Genomic DNA, 21964 nt, shown 5'->3' on the forward strand with positions numbered 1-21964 from the left:
GTCCTGCACGGTATTGGGCTGTAAGCACAACCCCCACCTGTGGACGTCGGGCCCTAATACCACCCTCATGGAGTCTGTTTCTGACCGTTTGAGTGGACACATGCACATTTTTGGCCTGCTGGAGGTCATTTTGCAGGGCTTTGGCAGTGCTCCTCCTGCTGCTCCTTGCACAAAGGCGGAGGTAGCGGTCCTGCTGCTGGGTTGTTGCCCTCCTACGGCCTCCTCCATGTCTCGTGATCTGATCTCCTGGCCTGTCTCCTGGTAGCGCCCCTATGCTCTGGACACTATGCTGACAGACACAGCAAACATTCTTGCCACAGCTTGCATTGATGTGCCATCCTGGATGAGCTGCACTATTTGTGTGGGTTGTAGACACAGTCTCATGCTACCACTAGAGTGAAAGGACCTCCAGCATTCAAAAGTGAGCAAAATATCAGTCAGGAAGCATAGGAACTGAGAAGTGGTCTGTGGTCACCACCTGCAGAACCACTCCTTTATTGGGTGTGTCTTGCTAATGGTCTATACTTTCCACCTGTTGTCTGTTCCATTCGCACATGTTAAATTGATTGTCAATCACTGTTGCTTCCTGAGTGGACAGTGTGATTCCACAGAAGTGTCATTGACTTGGAGTTACATTGTGCTGTTGAAGTGTTCCCTTTATTTTTTTTTGAGCAGTGTACTTCTGAAACTTAGTTGTACTTTTAATTTTTAATTTTCTTTTTCTTTAAGCTGGGCTTGAACAAAGATCACAACTGCTATTAATTTTAGCTGGCCAGGTAACTCCACATGCCACCTGGTACATTGCTGAGGACAAGTGGCAGTACCTCTTCTTGGGAATCGCACACTTCATTTTAGAGTGTCACAGGAGTTCCTAGGTGCTCAACCAGTGGTATCTAGGTCCCATAGTGCAATTCAGATAAACATTTGGGCTTGTTCTTCTCTTAAACTCTCTACAAATCATTAAACACCTGTTTAAAGAAAACCAATCCCTAGAATTTGAGTGATTAAACCACCAGCAGTATGTTATAGTGGATGCTGTGAGAACTTTAAAGGATATCTGTCACCAGTGTCACCTGCACTAACCTGCCGGTACCGAAAGGTAGTGCAGGTGACACTGATGACAACAGTACTCGCCTTGTCCCGTTCTGTGCAGGGGATCTCCGGTAATCTCCTCTGTTAGCTCTGTGATATCACTGCTGCTGTTCTCTATCTCTAGATCCCCTGCACAGAACAGGACAAGGTAAGTACCGTTGTCATCAGTGTCACCTGCACTACATGTCCGTATGGACAGGTTAGTGCAGATGACACTGGTGACATATTTCCTTTAAATATTACCCTTGTCAATTTTACTATGATCACTAGGGATCGGTCATCTGGGTCGTGCTGGTGTGGTGACTAGCCAACAGTGTCCTTGCTATGAAGACATCTTGTCTGACCTGATTAATTGATGTTGACCGTGTAAAGTCTGTGCTAGGTCTGCTGGGGGACAACAGGGCAGAATGGGATTAGTTGCAGGCTAAATACTGAGACTAGACGCCACAACAGCACCAAACACATGACTATTGGTCATTCATAAACTTTCTTTCTTTCTTGTAATGGCGGTCTAGAAGGACAATGTGGTCTTTCTTCTATGTTTCGATCATAGTAAAACTGGTTATTTAAACGGGCTTGTTTAGAATATTATATTATTATCAGCACTATAGAGTTTATTCATGAAAACTATAGTGACAGGTCCGCTAACTCAACTGTTCAGTGAAGATTGTTGCATGATGAAAGACTTTTTTTTTTTTTTTTTTTAATCATTCATTATTTAATTGCTGGTAATTCTACATGTTCAGTACAGAACAAATAACATTACAAATGATCATGGGTAATTGAATCTGAACAATATTAACTGTAACATGCATACATATAAATATGCTATGGTGCAAACAGCAATCTTTCATCCCCATTCTGTCTTACCGCCTGGATGCTCTGCTTGGAGAGGGAATTAATAAAATATATACTTTTAAGAAAATACTGCCTAATGCAATACCAGATATGTAAATATAGCTTTCCTGGGTGAACGTACTTTATCAGACAATTGCCCTCTGCTAAATTGACCTTGGTGTCCTATCACTGATAAGAACCTTACTGTAGTTGGTGATTATCCCATCAAACAGACATTTCTTTCGATTGCGGATGTCAACAGGGAGATGTATTGGATCAAATCAAGAGTTCCAGTTTTAGCATCACACAAACGACTGATAACAAAACAGCATTGTATCCGTTCAGAAAGGATGGCTTCTCAGAAAGCATCTATCCACTTACGCCATTTTTTTTTTTTTTTTTTATCTTCCTAATTCTTAATGTTAAATGGTATATCTCTAATTTAAAGAAGTCCCATGCTGAAAAACTTCCGTGAACTCCGGTTTAGGGCCAAGGCTCTCACGTGCTCACGAGGGCCCCGTACAGGAGATGGCGGGGAGTCCCAGCGGTTGGACAACCTATCAAGGATAGGCCATAATTATTTAAATTTTTTTTCTTGCTCTCTATGGTATATGAGTCCGGCTGTAAAGCAGAATACTAAATACTGTTTTAAACAGCTTTGTACTGAAAAGGAAATAAAATAATTACCATCAGAAAATAGAAACTGATTAGGAAAAAATAACAGGTTTCAGCATATTTCCCTAATAAGGAAAAAAAACTAAGCGACACATTCCCTTTAAAGGAACCAAATAAAGAGTAACTCTGTATACCACCAAAATACAAGGATATGAAAATGGTCAGGATCTTTACATTGCGTTTATTATGATCTTTTCATAGTTACTTTTAGTTACATAAGTAACAACAACTGTGATGGAGAATCAATGCATGTAAAACCTCTTGATGTGCTAGTCTTCTACTGTATACTCATAGGGTTCACACTAGGCTGATTTTATTTTCAGTAGTCATCTTACCACATTTACTAAGAGAAGATCAACCTTTAAAAACGATTTTAGATGGAGCATATGCACTACAGCATGTGCACGGTCAAATGCCTGTAATATCCATATAGTAGATTTGCATGCCTTTAATCCCATAAGACAGGACAAGAATGTTTATCTCCGTGGCATGAAAGGGAATAAGCCACTGTCAGACACAGACCAAATCTCCTGGGAGGACTAAAGATTGGGCATAATAAAATCCAAAATGCCTGTTTCTTCTTCTTCTTTCATATAGTTTGGATTTGGATACATAAATATATATTCAATTTTCACTGGACATGGAATTAACCTGACTCTTTCACTGTATCTATAACCATAACTTAATTTCCCCATACACAAGCTCAATGCGCATTCGCTGATACTTGTCTCTTTCACTACAATAATTTTTTCCATTTTTGCTATGGCAAACATTGTGTTTGAATTTTATTATCCTTATATAAACAGACTCTAGCAAATATTTAGTCCTCTCAGTGCAGCTGTACTCTAATAATCCTTGTTCACACGTATTAAGGTGACACGTAGATATATTCTTTCCACGCATTGATTATTACATGCAGCAAAATTATTAAGCTCTCATGTGAACACATTAGGTTCTGACCTGCTCACGTATATATTTCTCACCATAATTGTCATATCCAAGCATTGGGAAACGTTGCTTGCCTTCTAACCTATAGGACCTTTATAATTTTGTGTGCGACTGTTACCTTTTTTGCAAAGTGAAAATTGTAAGTTGCATAGATGAGGCTGTTTGTAACTTTATGCGTACTCACAAAAGTCGCAAAAAAAAGTGCTTAGCCCCATGTGCGACTTTTGTCTGCCCGGAGTAAGCAAAAATAAAAAAAAAGGCTCTAAACTAGGGATCGATCTATAGCGTTTTTTTACGGCCGATACCGATAAACGGTGGAGGTTATGGCCAATAGCCGATAACTTATGCCGATATTCCGGTATAAGTTATCGGCTATTTATCCCCCCTTGACACCGCTGCAGATCATTGATTTAAAGCGGGCGCTTTAAATCAATGCACTGCAGTGGCTTTTGCGGTGCCATAGGCCGCCGCCGCCACCACCCGCTTCTCTCCCCCTACCTGTCAGGGTGGTCCGGGCCATCCATCCTTCCTGTAGTGTCCGGCGGCATTCCGGGTGGAGGGTGAACCGGTCCGGGCTGTCCTTCTTCTCCGGAGGTCATCTTCTCCACTCTGGGCAGGCTCCGGCCTAGTACGCTGCATAGACGCCTCTGCGCAGTGATGCCCGTGCGCAGCGACGCACCTGACGTCACGGCGTAGCGGCGTCTATGCAGCGTACTAGGCCGGAGCCTGCCCGGAGTGGAGAAGATGACCCCCGGAGAAGGACAGCCCGGACCAGTTCACCCTCCACCCGGAATGCCGCCGGACACTACAGGAAGGATGGATGGCCCGGACCACCCCCATTACGGGTAAGTTTAATTTTTTTTTTATTGACTCTGAGGGTGGGGGAGGGGCCCGACCGGTATAGCGGTATGGGCAAAAATCCATACCGGTATACCGCCCGGCACTACGGTGGGGGGTGCGATGCGGTGGGTCAGGCGGGGCATTATCGGCTTATCGGCAAGGTAATTGCCAATACCGATAATGCCCAAAATCGTGATTATCGGCCGAAAATATCGGCCATACCGATAATCTGTCAATCCCTACTCTAAACACCAGGATAAATCTCCCCTTTGTCCATTAAGATCCCGAATCTCAATTCTGTTTTCTTCCTCGTTATAATACAATACAAATACACTTCGGCTATACATCTAGGGGGGGAAAGGATTTCTACACCAGCAGAGAGGGGGGTTCTTTACTGTAAGAGCAGTGAGACTACGGAACTCTCTACCAAAGGAAGTGGCCATGGTAAACACAATAAGAGATCAAAAGTAGTCTTGACATGTTTCTGGAGAGTAATAACATTACAGGTTTTGGATACTAGATTTATAGGGACAGAACATTGATCCAGGGATTTATTCAGATTTTTGGAGTCAGGAAAATGTATTTCCCTTGGTATAGGGAAAATGGCATCAGCCTCACTAGGGTTTGTAGCCTTCCTGTGAATCAAAATAGAGATATAGATTGAACTTAATAGACTCTGGTCTTTTTTTCAACCTTAAAAACAATGTAATCGTATTCACTTAAGCATAGTATTTCTGTGCTAAATTTGTATAATATGTTTTATTCTTCTGTTTTATGTAGGAGGACTGTGGTGTGCCCTATCATTGATGTCATTAGTGATGATACATTTGAATACATGGCTGGGTCTGACATGACGTATGGTGGGTTTAACTGGAAGTTGAACTTCAGATGGTACCCTGTTCCCCAGCGTGAAATGGATCGGAGGAGAGGAGATCGAACTCTTCCAGTCAGGTAAATTGGAGGATTGGTTGCCTTAATAGTTTTATACAGCATTTAGTTACATCTAATGTGATTTGTATGTTGTATAGGTATTGGAGTGGAAGCTTTGGCTTATTTATACATAATATTTATCGCTATATTTAAAGTAGTTCTTCATTAACACATGAACACTGACACAGACATCTTCACATCATTTTATTCTACTTTACAACTATGATCCCCAGGCTGAATGATCAGGGCTGACTTTGTATTAGTTCTTTTAAGAATGATTTGGAATCCATTATTACATTAAAAATAACATAGTTAAATTTTATTATTGCAGTAAATATTATATAAAATACAATATAAGCCACCACTTTAACTATTGTCCAACCGATTTCTTTTGAATTACTTTTTAGAATATCAAAGCATTAGCACCAAGATGTACGTGCATGACAAGGATCATGTCTTGCAGCCTAGGGGCTGCAAGCCAAAACATGCATAATGGTCATTGTTTGGTATAAGGACAACACAAGGACATCACTAAGGACATAAGGACAGCGCAAGCATTGTTCTTTGTTCTGCATGTTGTAGATTGTGTTGACATAAATGAATAGTCAGTTAGTTTAAAAGCTATGGACACCTTCAATGTCATTTTGTTTGAAATAATATTAAAAATCATTTTTTTTTTTTTTTTTTTTTGTATGTAGGTGGTTTATTAAAGAGAGTTTGTGTTCTGTAGTTTATACGTATGAATTGGTCATGGCCTTTGGGTGATGGCTCAGTCTTCAGCCTTAACTGTCTTTAGAGATTATCTAAACTCAGTGATCAAATGAAAGGGGTTATCCAGAAATAGAAATGCAGGGTGATTAGTCAACCCTGTCTATTAATCACTATTTCCAAACAGCAAGTCAATATGATTTTCTATTAATGCTGTAATATTTTTATTATTACTGCAATATGGAAATTATAGTTAAGAAACAATGAATCCAGGTGACTTGATATCTGTAGGTTGGACGTTTCACAAAATACGCAACATTTCAAACCAACAATAGGTTCTTTTTCAACGAAAAAGAACATATTGTTGGTTTAAAATGTTGCATGTTTTGTGCCCTTATGGGTGAATAAAAATTTCACAACTGGATTTCTGGAGTGCTGCTTCTTCTCTTCTGGATATTGAATTCTTTAATGCAGGGAGCGGAGCACCCATCATAGGACTATAAGTCCTACTTTTGTTTGGATGGAAGCTGTAAGGGGTATTCTTTAATTTTAGGAACTCGGCAAGCAACTATGTAAGGCCAGCTTCTACCCTGGGGGACCCAGGTTGTCCATGCATTACAGCATTGGCCATTATTTAAAATTGCTTGTATGCAATGTTTTCAATGCAGCAGCCTTTACAGGGAAAATGTATTGCCAGGTACTAATAACTTTATCCATGTTGGTTAGAGAAGCCAGACCATGGTGATCACTTGATCTTCTGCCTGAGTTGTTTTTAAAAGGGATTGCTATTTTAGAGTTATAATTTGCATGTACCTCATGTATTTTATTTAAAGGAAAACGGTCATCCTGTTCACCCACACTAAACCCAATACACTTGGTTATAGTGCGGGTGAACAGGAGACCGATGCAGGGTCTCTAACTAAGATACATACCTGCAGCCCGGAGTGGTGTCCTTCTGTAGGTCCGCTTCTTTTTTCGGTGATTTGCGCACAGGAGGTGGGCCTGCCGGGTGAATTTGAATATTCATGAGTGCTCACGTGACCAGCACCCATGAATATTCAAAATCATCTGGCAGTCCCGCTTCCAGAGAGCAATTCACTGAAGAAAGAAGTAGGGATCGACCGATATCGATTTTTTGGGACCGATACCGATAATCTGCGATCATTCAGGCTGATAACTTATACCGATATTCCGGTATAAGTTATCTGCTATTTCACCACCCCCACCTACAACCCCCAACCCGGCCCCGCAGATCAATGATTTAAAGTGGGCGCTTTAAATCAATAAACTGCAGCGGCTTTTGCAGGGCCAGAGACCGCCGCCGCCTGCTTCTCTCCCCCTGCCTGTCCTGGGGTCCTCCCTAGTCCAACCACCACCGCTGCCCCATTGCCTCCCCCATCCCCGATTTTATAATTACCTGTTCCCGGGGTCCACGTTACTTCTGGCTCAGGCGGCGTCCTGAGCTGTCACTGTGCGCATGGACGGTGACATCGCGTTGAGGACATCACTCGTCATTGCGCAGGACGCCGCAGGAGACAGAAGTAGCGCGGGCCCCGGTAATTATAAAAACGGGGATGGGGCGGCGGCCTCGGCGGTGGTCTCGGGCCGGGGAGGCGGGGCATTATCGGCATATGGGCAAGGTAATTGCCTATACCGATAATGTCCAAAATCGTGAATATTGGCAGTTAATATCGGCCAAACCGATAATCGGTCGATCCCTGGAAAGAAGCAGACCTTCAAAGGGACACTGCTCCGGGCTGCAGGTAAGTAACTTGGTTAGATACCCTGCATCGGTCTCCTGTGCACCCACTCTATAACCCAGTGTATTAGGTTTAGTGTAGGTGAACAGGATGATCATTTTCCTTTTAATATTATGTATACCCAATGAGCTGTAAAATCAGTCGCTATACATGTGTGTGTATATATATTTTGTTTTGCAGGACTCCTACTATGGCAGGGGGCCTCTTTTCAATAGACAGAGATTATTTCCAGGAGATTGGTACATATGATGCTGGAATGGATATTTGGGGAGGGGAAAATTTAGAAATTTCATTCAGGGTAAGTATTATTGTATTAACTGCAGTATACACCTGTGGTATGACTACAGTGAGTTGTTCTTTTTTAGTTTTAGCAGAAAGGTGTTTAATAAATGTTGTCTTAATTTGTCAGAAATGTCATCCTCTGTGCACTGTTACAGGAGAGCTATTTATTTGTATCTTTTTTTCCTTTAGATATGGCAATGTGGAGGTACACTTGAAATAGTCACTTGTTCACATGTCGGTCACGTTTTTCGAAAAGCTACTCCATACACCTTTCCAGGTGGTACAGGGCAAATTATCAACAAGAACAACCGAAGGTTGGCAGAAGTGTGGATGGATGAATTCAAGAACTTCTTTTATATAATTTCACCAGGTATGATTTATCTTTCTATCGTATTCCTTTTATAGTGTGCTTTTTTAGACCTCTTACAATCCTAGTTAAACACTTTACACTTGATGCCATTATTTAATACATAAACAGAAAGACCACTTTTTTATTCATGTTTGGACAAAACCTATCTGAACAAAGTGGAAGAAAATTAACACAGGCATACACTTTGCGATTATTTTTATTGATGATAGCAGTGTTTTTAGTTTTAAGCTGTTTTTCATGTTTTGTATTATGGTTTGTGAGGTTGAAAAATACATTTTATCTGGTGTAGTCTATTATAGTGCGTTGATCTGGAGTAAGGCAAAAACCCTATGAGGTAGAGGCCAGTTCTAATTATGTAAGGGTAAAAGCCTGCCTTGGACCTATGGATTTGTGTAACTAACACATACCCCTGTGTATATGAAATATGTTTATACACCCCAATCCCTGCCTCGATTATCCGCTGTAATTAAGAGGCAGGGTGAAGTGGTGTACAAATTAGCTTATTGTAGGTACAGAGGGGCCTGAGCCGCACCAGAAATCCTTGGACGTCACTTCTGTTAATTTTCCACGTGTTAAAAAAAATATTTAGAACAGTGGCTCTCCCAATGGTGCTCCAAAAACACAGTAGCCTCAGGTTATCAAGAGAACATGTCATCAGGGAAAGTAAATTGAGGAAGATGGTTAATGGCTTTTTTTTAGTCAGTATTAGTGAGTTAGCACTGTCAAATCAAAGCTGATACTCTAATGTAAGACAATCTTATTAGTTTTATCAAACAATAACCTTCAACCTAATGAAATAAAATTGCAAACAGTCTTGCACAATGGCTGTCTAAAACATTGTACAATGTAATGTTTGGGCTCACAGTCCTATTTGAAAAAGGTTTTAAGAGCCCTTGTCACTACGACAACCTTTCTGACTACCGTATATACTCGATATATACGATTTTTCGTGCTGAAAACACCCCCCTCGGCTTATACTCGAGTGAACTCTCCGACCCTCAGTGGTCTTCAACCTGCGGACCTCCAGAGGTTTCAAAACTACAACTCCCAGCAAGCCCGGGCTGCCATCTTCACCGGGGGGCCTCTTCTCCACGCTTCGGTCCCGGCCCCGGAATAGTCACGTTGCCTTGACGACAACGCAGAGGTACGTTCATTACCAACGTCCCTCTGCGTCATCGTCAAGGAAACGCCTCTATTCCGGGCCCGAAGCGCAGAGAAGAGGCCCCCTGGTGAAGATGGCAGCCCGGAACCACTATCCCACCGGACGACCTCCCCACCGGACAGTCCTGCAGCACCGGACCAGCGCCGAGCGTAGGTGAGTACAGAACTAAAGGGGGTGAGAGGGGGCTGGATGATGTCGAAGGCCTCAGTGGTCTTCAACCTGCGGACCTCCAGAGGTTTCAAAACTACAACTCCCAGCAAGCCCGGACAGCCGATGGCTGCCCGGGCTTGCTGGGAGTTGTAGTTTTGAAACCTCTGGAGGTCCGCAGGTTGAAGACCACTGAGGGCGGAGAGTTCACAAGAGGATAAGAGTATGATGACAAGGGGATGATGAAGGGGGGTGGGGATGATGACAAGGGGATGATGAAGGGGGGGGGGTGTGGGATGATGACGGGGGTCTGGATGATGACAGGGGGGATGATGTATTTCCCACCCTAGGCTTATACTCGAGTCAATAACTTTTCCTGGGATTTTGGGGTGAAATTAGGGGCCTCTGCTTATATTCGGGTCGGCTTATACTCGAGTATATACGGTAAAAAGGTTTTAGCATATATAGCACATGAAGTGTCATGACTGCCCTTTTAAAAATGTCTTCATTATTTGGCACAAACTGTATGGGACATTTATCAATGGATTTAGAGCTCTTTTTTGCTCAGTAAAGTCGCACTACATTTTTGTGCGACTTTTGGCTGTAAGGCCCCTTTCACACTATAAAAATTCATCCGTAATGAACGTCCGTCATAAAAATCTTGAAAATCGGCCGTTAAACGGCAGTTAAAAAATCCCTAATGGTCGTTAGAAAATCCCATTATAGTCTACGGGATTTTTCTAATAGCCGTTTTAACCAGTTATCGCCCGTTATTAATAACGGCCATTATTTTGTGAGGGGCGATAGTAACGGCATGCACTATTTCTTCCGTTCATTTGCCAGTCACAAGTTACAGAATAAAAAACTTTGAAAAACAGATTTATCAAACTGTGTGAGAGAAAAAAATTTGATTTTCCCACAGCAGCCAATCACAGCTCAGCTTTCACTTTACCAGAGCTCGTTAGCTGAGCCGTGATTGGTTGCTGTGGGAAAATCTTATTTTTTCTCTCACACAGTTTGATTAATCTGGACCATAGTTTTTTTTTTTATAGAAATTTAACTTTAAAAAAAATACATGATAAAATCTATTTTAAGAAATCCAGTTCCTAGTTAACATTTGATAACCGTTTAAAGGGTTACTCCGCTCCCCAGCATCCGGAACATTGAGTTCCTGAACGCTGTGTGCGGGCTTCCGTGTTCACGCCCGCCCCCTCGTGACGTCACGGCCTGCCCCCTCAATGAAAGTCTATGGGAAGGGGGGCGCGACAGCTGTCACGCCCCCTCCCATAGACTTGCATTGAAGGGGCGGGACGTGATGTCATGAGGTGGCGGGCGTGAACACAGAAGCCCGCACACAGAATTCAGGAACTTAATGTACCGGACGCTGGGGAGCGGAGTAACCCTTTAATCAGTTTTGACTTATGTTATTAAGCAAATTGCAACATTTTTTTTTATCATTTCAGGAGTTACTAAAGTAGACTACGGGGACATATCTTCAAGAGTTGGCTTGAGGCATAAACTTCAATGCAAACCATTTGCTTGGTACTTAGAAAATGTGTATCCTGATTCCCAGATACCTCGACACTATTTTTCTTTGGGAGAGGTAAGATCTATAAGATGTTATTTCTGGAAATCTGTATTCACTGAGATGCCTGTAAAGTAATTATGAAAGTGATTATATGAAAATGTTATGATACTGCAATAGAACACATTAAATACGTATTAAAGGAGTTCATCTCTTAAGGGTTGACTTTTAGAAGGCAAAAACATTCAGAATTTCTCAGGAATGGGGTACAATAGGGCACCAATGATCTTTGATTGGACCATTAGGTCAGTACACACACAAGGATTAGTCGGGGGCTATTCTAGAGATCACAGGGGGGCCCAGCAGTCATACTATGCTATCTCACACTTGAGCCATTTCCTGAGGATATAGGATAAATTAAATTAATTGAAATACCCCTGTAATAGGGGTTAATAATTTTTATGAACCCCAAAATAGTGCAAAAAAGTAAAACTTGTCCCTATAAGCTCTCGTATGATTCTGTTGACAGAACTAAAACATTACGGCTCTTGTAATGTGATGTTGGATGCATTATAGACATTATAGAAAACACAAGACCCTGGTCCTATAATGGAGGACACACACTGTAGGACACACAGAACTGGTGACTAACTTACTGGTCTCAGGCTTTGTCCTGGCTCCAACTGCCTTAGGCTGGGTTCACACTACGTTTTCTCCCATACGGGAGCGCATACGTCAGGGGGAGCTAAAAGCTCGCGCTCCCGTATGTCACCGTATGCGCTCCCGTATGTCATTCATTTCAATGAGCCGACCGGAGTGAAACGTTCGGTCCGGTCGGCTCATTTTTGCGCCGTATGCGCTTTTACAACCGGACCTAAAACTGTGGTCAACCACGGTTTTAGGTCCGGTTGTAAAAGCGCATACGGCGCAAAAATGAGCCGACCGGACCGAACGTTTCACTCCGGTCGGCTCATTGAAATGAATGACATACGGGAGCGCATACGGTGACATACGGGAGCGCGAGCTTTTAGCTCCCCCCTGCCGTATGCGCTCCCGTATGGGAGAAAACGTAGTGTGAACCCAGCCTTACTGTGTGTGCTCTCTATGATAGGACTGTTTTTGGTAATGTGACAGTTGCCATTTTTATTAATTCATGAAGTCCCAGCTGGCGGATCCTCTACTCCACCTGATGTACGGTCAGGACTTCTGTGCCCTGCAGTATCTCTACATTCTGGAGAGTGGATGCTTGTAAACTGTGAACAGTTAACAGCGTTTGTTTGCATTTTAAAACCGCTTGCTCGGCACCTCGTCTGTGTTCCCCTGGCAGCTGCTGCTCCGTTGGGAGCCATCCATGGTGCCCCAAGGCACTGCGCCACAAAGTTTGGAAAGTAAAAGGATAAACATATACACATAGGGGGGAGAATAATCTAAACCTGTCCAGAGGAAAGGTTGACCAGTTGCCCATAGCAACCAGTCAGATCACTTTAAAAAAATGAAAGAACGATCTGCTTGGTTGCTGTGGGCAGCTTGTCATCTTTTTCTCTACACAGTTGATGATAAATCTCTGGACTTTTTTGAGTCATCTATGCATGTTTTCTCTTGTACAAAAGTTGCATACAAAAATTGTAACAGAAATGAGTGGGTCTACTAAATTATTATTATTTTTTTAAACCTGAACAATAGCATATAGGTTATTGAAGTTTATATAGCAACTTTGTCAAAAGTAGTCCAAAAGATCAATGCATGACTTCAAAATGATGGGTTCAACAGGAAAGCCAAACCAAACTAGTAGAGTCCCACAACTGCCCTATTCCCTCTAAATTGAGCCAGTAAGCTTTGACACTAAATATATATATATATATATATATATAATATATATATGTGTGTGTGTGTGTGTTTGAAGAAAGGCCACACAAGGGCTGGGTTGTCATGTAATGGCCAAATGCTGTAATAAAAGTGAGATGTGAGATTTATTTCCAGTATGGATGCTGTCCGCTTGCATTACTTGTGTGTGTGTGTGTGTGTGTGTGTGTGTGTGTGTGTGTGACTCTAAGCAACAGCATATAAGTAAACTCATGCACTGCAGTCTATTACTTTTTAGAGAAAATGAGCAATGTTTTTAAATTGTTGACAATATTGTTGACTTGTCATATACTGTAATAAAGCTGCATACTCTGGTCTTTTTTTTTACCCAGATTAGAAATGTTGAGACAAATCAGTGTTTGGACAATATGGCAAGGAAGGAAAATGAAAAAGTTGGTATTTTCAACTGCCATGGAATGGGAGGAAACCAGGTATATTATGTTTTCAGACTTATATATTGAACTTTTATAGCATGCATTATGTATTGTGGTAACAGTGAGACTTTATCTGCAATAAAAATCAAGGTAGTCCAATTTTATATGACCTTTTATTCAGTAGCTTGTTTCTTGCTTCTGTTAAAACCCAGTACAAAGCTGTAGCGCTGTAGATGTAAAATGCTAAATAACACGATTATTATTGTTTATTACTGGAGTAAAAGTAAATTGTACCATATATAACGTTTGCCACAAATTCCATTTTATGCTCTGTAATATGTTTTTGTTTATTCTGTATTATTAATGATTGTTCATATATTTGTGCTCAAAAGTGTACAAAAAATATCTACGGTAATATTTTTTTTTCAAGGTGTTTTCCTACACGGCTAGCAAAGAAATCAGAACAGATGATTTATGTTTAGATGTCTCCAAGCTTAATGGCCCAGTCATAATGCTTAAGTGCCACCATTTAAGAGGCAATCAGCTATGGGAGTATGATACAGTGGTAAGTATTTCTTGGGAGATTTTATCTCTTTCCAACCTGTAATGTATTCATCTTTCTTTGGTAGCAGAGTAAAATAGTTCATCATAAATATATTAGTTTTGTCTCTTTTATAGCATAAAGTAAAGATGTTTTTATACTGGCATGGATTATATTTAGGCATAAATCTTGTGTTAAGTGTATATATATTTTAAAATACAGATATGGACTTGCAGTCTTGCTTTTTATGTGGTACTTGTCCTAGAATGTGATCATCTTCATTTAATCAGTTTTGCTGCAGTTCAGAAAGAATTCAGAAAGAAAAACTGCATCCTGGGCCATTGAGATAGGTATTGGGTGAGGTTTGTCTGATTTGGTACAAAGTGGAGCAGGTGTCCGTATGTACTGATCAGATTCCACTTCTTATGAGGACTTAGTGGGTCTAAATTTCCTTATTTTTATTTTTTTTTTATTTTATTTTTTTTAAGTTGCCTGAAAAAGGTTGGTAGTGTTAAAGAGTTGCTTTTACAGCCTAATACAGTGCCACATTAGATCCCAACAATTCAGTGAAGTTTAGCTTGATTCCTGCTCCTTAGCCCATGTTCACACTGCAGAATTTCCGTGCCGCATTAGAATCCAGCACAGAGATTCCGCTGCAGCAGAGTCCAATAGAATTCAGTGGGATTCTGCTGCTCTGTTCACACAACAGAATTTCCGTGCCAGATGATTCCAGCATGGAAATTGTGATTTCCGTGTCTGCACAAAGAATGAACACATTAATTGTGTGGAGACTGCACGGAATGCATAGCTGTCTATGAGATGGTGTATTCCTGTGTGATCCTAACACTGGCTGATTATGCCACCTTAATGTTTTATATGTCCCATTTATATTGTTTAGAGAGAGCCTGTAGTCTGTGTCATTCTGCCCAAATCATAGCAGCATGAAACATGGATAGGCTTCCTTATTACAACGGGCTATTATTCATTGCAGGGTTTCAGGGGAATCATAGTTATAAACTGGCCAGGAACAGGGCTTCATGCTACTACGGTAGTTCTAGCAACTTCTTACCACCCTGCTAGTCTTGATTGATAGAGCTGTAACTATACACAAAGTGGTTCAGACTGCAGGAAACTAATGACGGGTTTTCATTAAACTCCAGTAGGCAGGCTGGGCAACCAGGCGGCCTCAGCCACTACCATGCTTTCTTGTTGGAATGCACTGATATGTTAAGGGAAAAGTTTTAGTTGTAGATCGTTCTATGGAGAACCAAAGATAGCCGAACAGCCATCCCAGAGAGAGCCTGGGCCTTGTACAGCATTCGGACCCCCTGTGATCTAAAACTTCTTTCCTATTTGCGGGATACGTCTTTGTTCATGATATGTCTCCTTTAAGCAGGTTTTTGGGTATATCAAATGCCATACAAAGGATCGACAAACTGAAATAACATGACGCATGAATGTATATACGTTTGTCATGCGCCACAATTTCGTCAAACCAAATTAACTTTCTGAGTTTTGTAACATGATATTTGAAGCATCACGATAAAAATCTGGGTCTTATGTCCTGGCTGACTGGTGCTTTCAACTCCATGGAACATTTTCTAAAGACACATTGTGGCAAAATATTTACCTGATGGGGAAGCGGGGTATAATGGGCACCATACATTAAATTATTGATAAAATATGAAATTAATAAAAAAAAAGTAGTGAGGTTTTGTAACATACAAAAAAAGTAAAATAAATTGCTTATAAATATTTATAGTTTTCAAACCTAAGTCATGTGTACACCGTTTTCATTTGCACACTTCCACCCAGGTATGGAAAGCCAATGAACAAAAAGCAACCAAAGAGATTATAAAGACCCAAACTATGTTAGACACAACATTTATCCCTGCACCACATTGAGGGGTTTGTGCTTCATGAACTGTATTCTATTCCATGGAAGATGCTTACTGCCTCTGAGTGTTCAGCCATGTATGTGCATTACGTAGTGAAGATAAATAGCAATGAGCTATGGTGAATTTTGTTGAATGGAATCCCATACAGTAACAAAACAGTTAACACTTCATGTACAACACCTTGCTGTTACAGAAGGAAACTGTGTAGACAAGTGAAATTATTTTTTCATCTCAGCAGTTAGACTTTTTGTTCATATTGTGAGAACAAACAAATTTAATGTGTCCTTTTTAATTATAAAGGTGGTATGAATTCCTGCCAAGTTATGTCAGGCTGAGTGCGAACATGGCACAAGGCCCACATTTCTAATGCGTTCTAGTGCCTGCCAGGCAGCACCTTTTATACAAATGTGAACAGATGCTTTCAAATTCTTTACTTTAGTTCCAGCACAGTTAAATCCATGTCCTCCCAATAGGTTCATAATAAAATGCAGCCTTCTGCCTCTATACAATTCACATACTTCTCATTATTCTATTTTTACAAATATTTTTTTAAGTTTATCTAAATATCCGGAAATTCCTTGTATTTTCCTGACTTCTCCAATTCTGTGCATAAATAAATGAAAGGTTTGTACAAAGCCCAGTTCTTGACACAAATGTGCAAAAGCCAGTGGGTCGACTACTGAATATTTTCCCAGATACTAAATATCTTGTGAAATGGGGGATGGGCATCTCAAGGGCCAAAATGCCATATTTTAAATTTGATATAATTATTGACATAGTATATTATTACTATCCGCTACAGAAGTGGTTCTATTCTGAGAGCGGTTTATTGATGTTTAGACTACATTGCTGTAAATCCTCACGTGGAGATCATATCACCAATGTTCCTATTGTTTTTTTTTTTTTTTTTTCATTTCTTTAAGTGTTGATTAATAGATTTTTTTTTTTGATCCAGTTTTAAAATAAAGCTACTTACATGTCCATAAAGATTAACACTTTATGTTTTGTCATAATTTATACAGAAGGGAGGAAAACTCTTGAATGAACTTTCTATAGAGGGGAAAAAAATGTCTATCTGGCAGATTCCAGTATCTACATCTGACACTGTCTTGGTAACATGCAGCTGGCTGTTAACCCCTTAACGACGTGGAACGTAAATGTACGTCCTGGTGAGCTGGTACTTAACGCACCAGGACGTACATTTACATCCTATACCTAACCGCGAGCATCGGAACGATGCCCGGATCATGCACGGCAGGTCCTGACTGCTGATCGCAGCCAGGGATCTGCCGTTAATGGCGGACATCCGCGATGTCAATACAGATCACGGCATTTGCAGCATTGCGGACACTAAAATGGATGATCGGATCGCCCGCATCGCTGCCGCGGCGATCCGATCATCCAGAATGGCAGACAGAGGTTACCTCACCTGCCTCCGCTGCCTTCCACGGGCTTCTGCTCTGGTCTGCAATCGAACAGACCAGAGCAGAAGATGACCGATAATACTGATCAGTGCTAGCATAGCACTGATCAGTATTAGCAATCGAATGATTGCTATAAATAGTCCCCTATGGGGACTTTTAAAGTGTAAAAATAATAGTAAAAAAAGTATTAAAAAATTAAGTAAAACGTGAAAAAAAAACCTCCCCCAATAAAAAAACGTAAATTGTCCCATTTTCCCTATTTCACCCCCAAAAAGTGTAAAAGAAAAAAAAAGTTTTATATATATGTATATTTATTTATTTATTTGGTATCGGCACGTGCGTAAATATCCGAACTATTAAAATAAAATGTTAATGATACTGTACGGTGAACGGCATGAACGTAAAAAAAAAAAGTCCAAAATAGCTGCTTTTTTATAACCTTTTATTCCAAAAAAATGTATAAAAATTGTATTAAAAGTTTTATGTAAGCAAATATGGTGTCAATAAAAAGTACAGATCACGGCACAAAAAAATAGCTCTCATACTGCCGCTTATACGGAAAAATGAAAAAGTTATAGGTCTTCAAAATAGGGGGATTTTAAACATACTAATTTGGTTAAAAAGTTTGCGATTTTTTTTTTTTAAGCGCAACAGTAATAGAAAAGTATGTTACCATGGGCATCATTTTAATCGTATTGACCCAAAGAATAAAGAAAGCATGTCATTTGTACCATAAATTGTACGGCGTGAAAACAAAACTTTCCAAAATTTGCAAAATTGTGGTTTTCTTTTTAATTTCCCCACACAAATAGTATTTTTTTTGGTTGCGTCATACATTATATGGTCAAGTGAGTGATGGCATTAAAAGGGACAACTGGTTGTGCAAAAAACAAGCCCTCATACTAGTCTGTGGATGAAAACCTAAAAAGTGAAAACGTAAAAATAAAATTGTCTGAGTCCTTAAGGCCCAAATGGGCTGAGTCCTTAAGGGGTTAAAGAGTACCTGTCACAAAATAAGCTTTTCTAAACTAACTCAGGCTATGTTCCCAAACTACTTCTAGCACTCCTCCAACCCTTAGAAAAAATTTCAGAGCTTTAAAAAGCTGTGTATTATACGTTTTCTTTTTGCTCACATAGTGGAATCTCCCAGCATCTCCCAGTGAAAGCTGCTGCACAGAGCTTGAAGTCTTCTATTCATCACAACACGCCAACCATGTGAGGGTGGAAGTGGTCCCCCAGCAGGCTTTGGTGATGTCATGCCTGCTGGGGGACCACTTTTGCCCTCACATGGTTGCCGTGCTGTGATGAATATAAGACCTCAAGCTCTGTGCAGCAGCTTTCAGTCTGTGTATCTTTCAGTGAGGCTCTGTTCAGCTTTCAGTGAGGTTCTGTGCAGCTGTCAATCAATGTCAGTGCAGAAACACTTCTTGAGTTTGCTCTCCTGCCATTACAAGCAAGAGACCAAAATCGGAGATTTTGACCAGACGGAATGTGTTCTGGCCAAGAAGGGAGACCCCTGGTGGCCAGAAGTATACAGCAGAAAAACTAACATAAAATGTTTAAATTTTTTTTGGAAGCCAATCACAAAAGTTAGTTATTTGGCATTAGGAATTTAATGACAGTGCCCATTTAAGGGTTAGGTGACATAGGTGTAGTTTTATAAAGTTATGTGAAGAGGAACAGTGGAGAAGTTGCCCATAGCAACCAATCAGATTGAAGCAGGTTTTTTTTTTTTTTTTTTTTTTTTTTTTTATGAAAGCTGGAATCATCTGGTTGCTATGGTTAACTGTTCTTCTGCACAAGTTTTGGTAAATATATCCCCCTTGGAGTATAACTGCAGAACCACAGTGTACACAGGGTTTGTAGTCTGTAACCATAGAAACAGATCTGCTTAGTAGATGCAGACACAGCTGTATGGAATTTAAAATTAGGTATTCGCTAAGTTGTCTAATTTTTAGTTTTAGATTTTTTTTAAGTAAAAAAAATATTTTGCATATATTTTGGTATGCAGACCCTTTAGTTGTACTAATTGTAATAACCGCTTCACATGCTTTGTACATGTATATTTAAGTAGATATTTGCAGTATAGTTTTTTTTCACCCTTTTCTACGTGAAAAGTTTCAAAGCTGGATAGAGAAATGCTGCTGAGACATTTTTTTTACTGGTCTGGCTTTAGACCAGTTTACCAGTACCTCAACTGGCACAGCGGACACCAGGGACAATCTTATTGATAACAATGGGATCCCAGCTATTGCATCTGTTTTCTTTCCAGCATTTTGCTGCCATACCAGAGGGAAACTGAGCTGAATATATGGGAACGAACCCTTTTCCAAATTCAATATCCATAAAGTTTTACAATTTTTGACTGATTCAATGTACATATGTACATTATTTGGATACCAATATGTCCCTCAGTCTGAGCTAAGGTTCTGTCTGAGCTGTAATGTTGCCTGCCTATCTATTTTTGGCATATACTTAATGTATGCAAAAACTAAATGGATGCGCATGTAGATTCATTTTAAAACCTGGTGTAATATAGAAGCTTCATGCACCGGATTGGCAGGCATACAGGACTGATGGAGGAAATCTCAGCGGGGAAGTCTTCGTGTAAACTCATATATAAGTTGGATGATGAAAGATTCCAACATAGCTGACAATTGCGGCAATTTGGCGTCTTTGATTGGTTTGGTTTTTTGTTTGTTTTTTCCTTTTTATGAACATTTGTACGTAATTCTCAAATACTTCTTTTTCACCTCTACACAACTCAAAGGCTCATGTTCCACTGATTCTGTGGCCTGTGACCTGACCTCCAAGGGGTTTAAATGAAAGCATACTTTCTTTGTATACCAGATAAGTGACAGGCCCCATTGTACATTTTATCTTGTGGAGTTTGGATGTCTTTCAGGAATAGAGATGATCTTTTCGTATTTGAGTTTAGATTATTTTTTTTATTTTTTTCTCAATTAAATATAATCCTGTACCACCTTGTTGGTTACTCAGATAAGCAGTTGGCTATTTTGTTAGCACTGTAACTACTTGTGTGATTGACTTTCTCGAATGTTCTTTCTTTTCCCTTTCTCTAGAAATTAACGTTAATCCACGTGAATAGCAACCAGTGTCTGGACAAAGCTGCAGAAGAAGACAGTCAAGTACCCAGCATCAGAGACTGTAATGGCAGCCACTCTCAGCAGTGGCTTTTGCGTAACGTTACTCTTCCAGAAATCTTTTGAAATATCTCATTATTGGAACACGAGAGACTGAAGAACATTTAATAAACTAAAAGAATTGACTGCACTACCTCTGCACATGTAACTTGCACATCCTTGAGCATTCAGAGATGGAAAGGAAACTATTTTCTGCACTTGTAAAATGCAGGGGCACATATCAGCTAAGACATCCTTGTCGGTGTTCCCCGAGCTGTGAACTAGCCCCCTCTGAAGGATGTGAAGTGGTTTACTTTGTATCGGAACTGTGCACACTGAAGTTTACAAGAAGGATCAAAGTCTTTAAGGAGTTATCCATAAGAACTAAAGAAAATGCAAACTATTGTGTTTGTCCCCAGAAGAACTGCATATCTGTAAGGTTTGCTTGCACATGTCTGGCCTCTGTGTTGGCATGCTCCAGAAGCTATATGCCAAGCAACTGTGACACTTTACAGTTTTATCACATACAATATGCTCCATATTCGGAGAAAAGAATGTACAGAACAGTGAACTGCAGAATCCCAAATAACATCACCTATTCATGCCCATTGTTTCTATGTGCAGAAAACAGGGTTAAGAGTTGAAAATCACGTATATCAGAAGTACAATTTGTTATAGCAAAAATATCAGATTTATACGTAGGTTTTTATTTTTATTTTTTTATTTTCTTTAAACGTCTGCTAGGATGATAACCAGTTAAAATCACATTGTTTCATTTGTGTCATAGTAATGAATAGAATATATTTTTCTTGATGGAAATTATGTTAATTTTTAAGAGAAAACAGAACAAGGGTTGGGAAGGTCATTTTGGTGTTTGTTTTTCCATCTTAAGTCGTCTTTTTTTTAATTTTTTTTTTTTTTTTGCTCTGGTACTTTTCCATGTATTTCTTGTATTTTCACTTTGCCTTTTAAGACTGAAGATTAATAATACCTTACAACATATAGTGTTGTATTAGCTAATTGAATTCAATTTTTGAGTGCAAATTCTAGACTGAGATAAATGATTCCAAAAACAAACAAGCATTGCAGTAAAATATAACTGAGTATTTGTAGTCCCCAAAATTCATACTACTGTACATTTTTTACACAGCAATAAATCTAGTTTGTTCTAGCCAAATTTCAGCCTGGTCTATAAAATAAACCTGAAAATGAATGTTTCACATTTATGCCACATGCTTCAAGAAAACTTTGGCTGGATTCACAACGCATTTTTGACCTTCATGAATTTACGCAGTCTGCACTACAACACTGAATCCTGATTGAAACCAATACAAACTGCAATGCACCTAAAATTCTGCACAGAATTCCAAAGTGGAATTTCAATTCATGTGGACCCAGCCTTACTATGGCATCCTTTCCGTACAGTTGGTGACGGATACATCATG

At 40.1% G+C, this 21964-nt stretch overlaps 1 protein-coding gene across 2 annotated transcripts in view; it reads left to right on the forward strand.

Annotated features, from left to right (window-relative positions):
• The window catches only part of GALNT1 (polypeptide N-acetylgalactosaminyltransferase 1), a 727984-nt gene extending 706288 nt beyond the window's left edge, over positions 1–21696 (forward strand). For both annotated transcript variants that reach the window (XM_056520809.1, XM_056520808.1), the window contains 7 exons: positions 5173–5343; positions 7971–8088; positions 8262–8442; positions 11215–11354; positions 13472–13570; positions 13944–14078; positions 20460–21696. In XM_056520809.1, coding sequence (XP_056376784.1) covers positions 5173–5343; positions 7971–8088; positions 8262–8442; positions 11215–11354; positions 13472–13570; positions 13944–14078; positions 20460–20606 — 991 coding nt within the window. In that variant the 3' untranslated portion in view covers positions 20607–21696. The remainder of the gene's footprint in view (positions 1–5172; positions 5344–7970; positions 8089–8261; positions 8443–11214; positions 11355–13471; positions 13571–13943; positions 14079–20459) is intronic.
• The last annotated feature ends 268 nt before the right edge of the window (positions 21697–21964 follow it).

The sequence above is a fragment of the Hyla sarda genome, chromosome 5 (genome assembly GCF_029499605.1).
Source record: "Hyla sarda isolate aHylSar1 chromosome 5, aHylSar1.hap1, whole genome shotgun sequence".
NCBI classification, from domain to species: Eukaryota; Metazoa; Chordata; class Amphibia; order Anura; family Hylidae; genus Hyla; species Hyla sarda.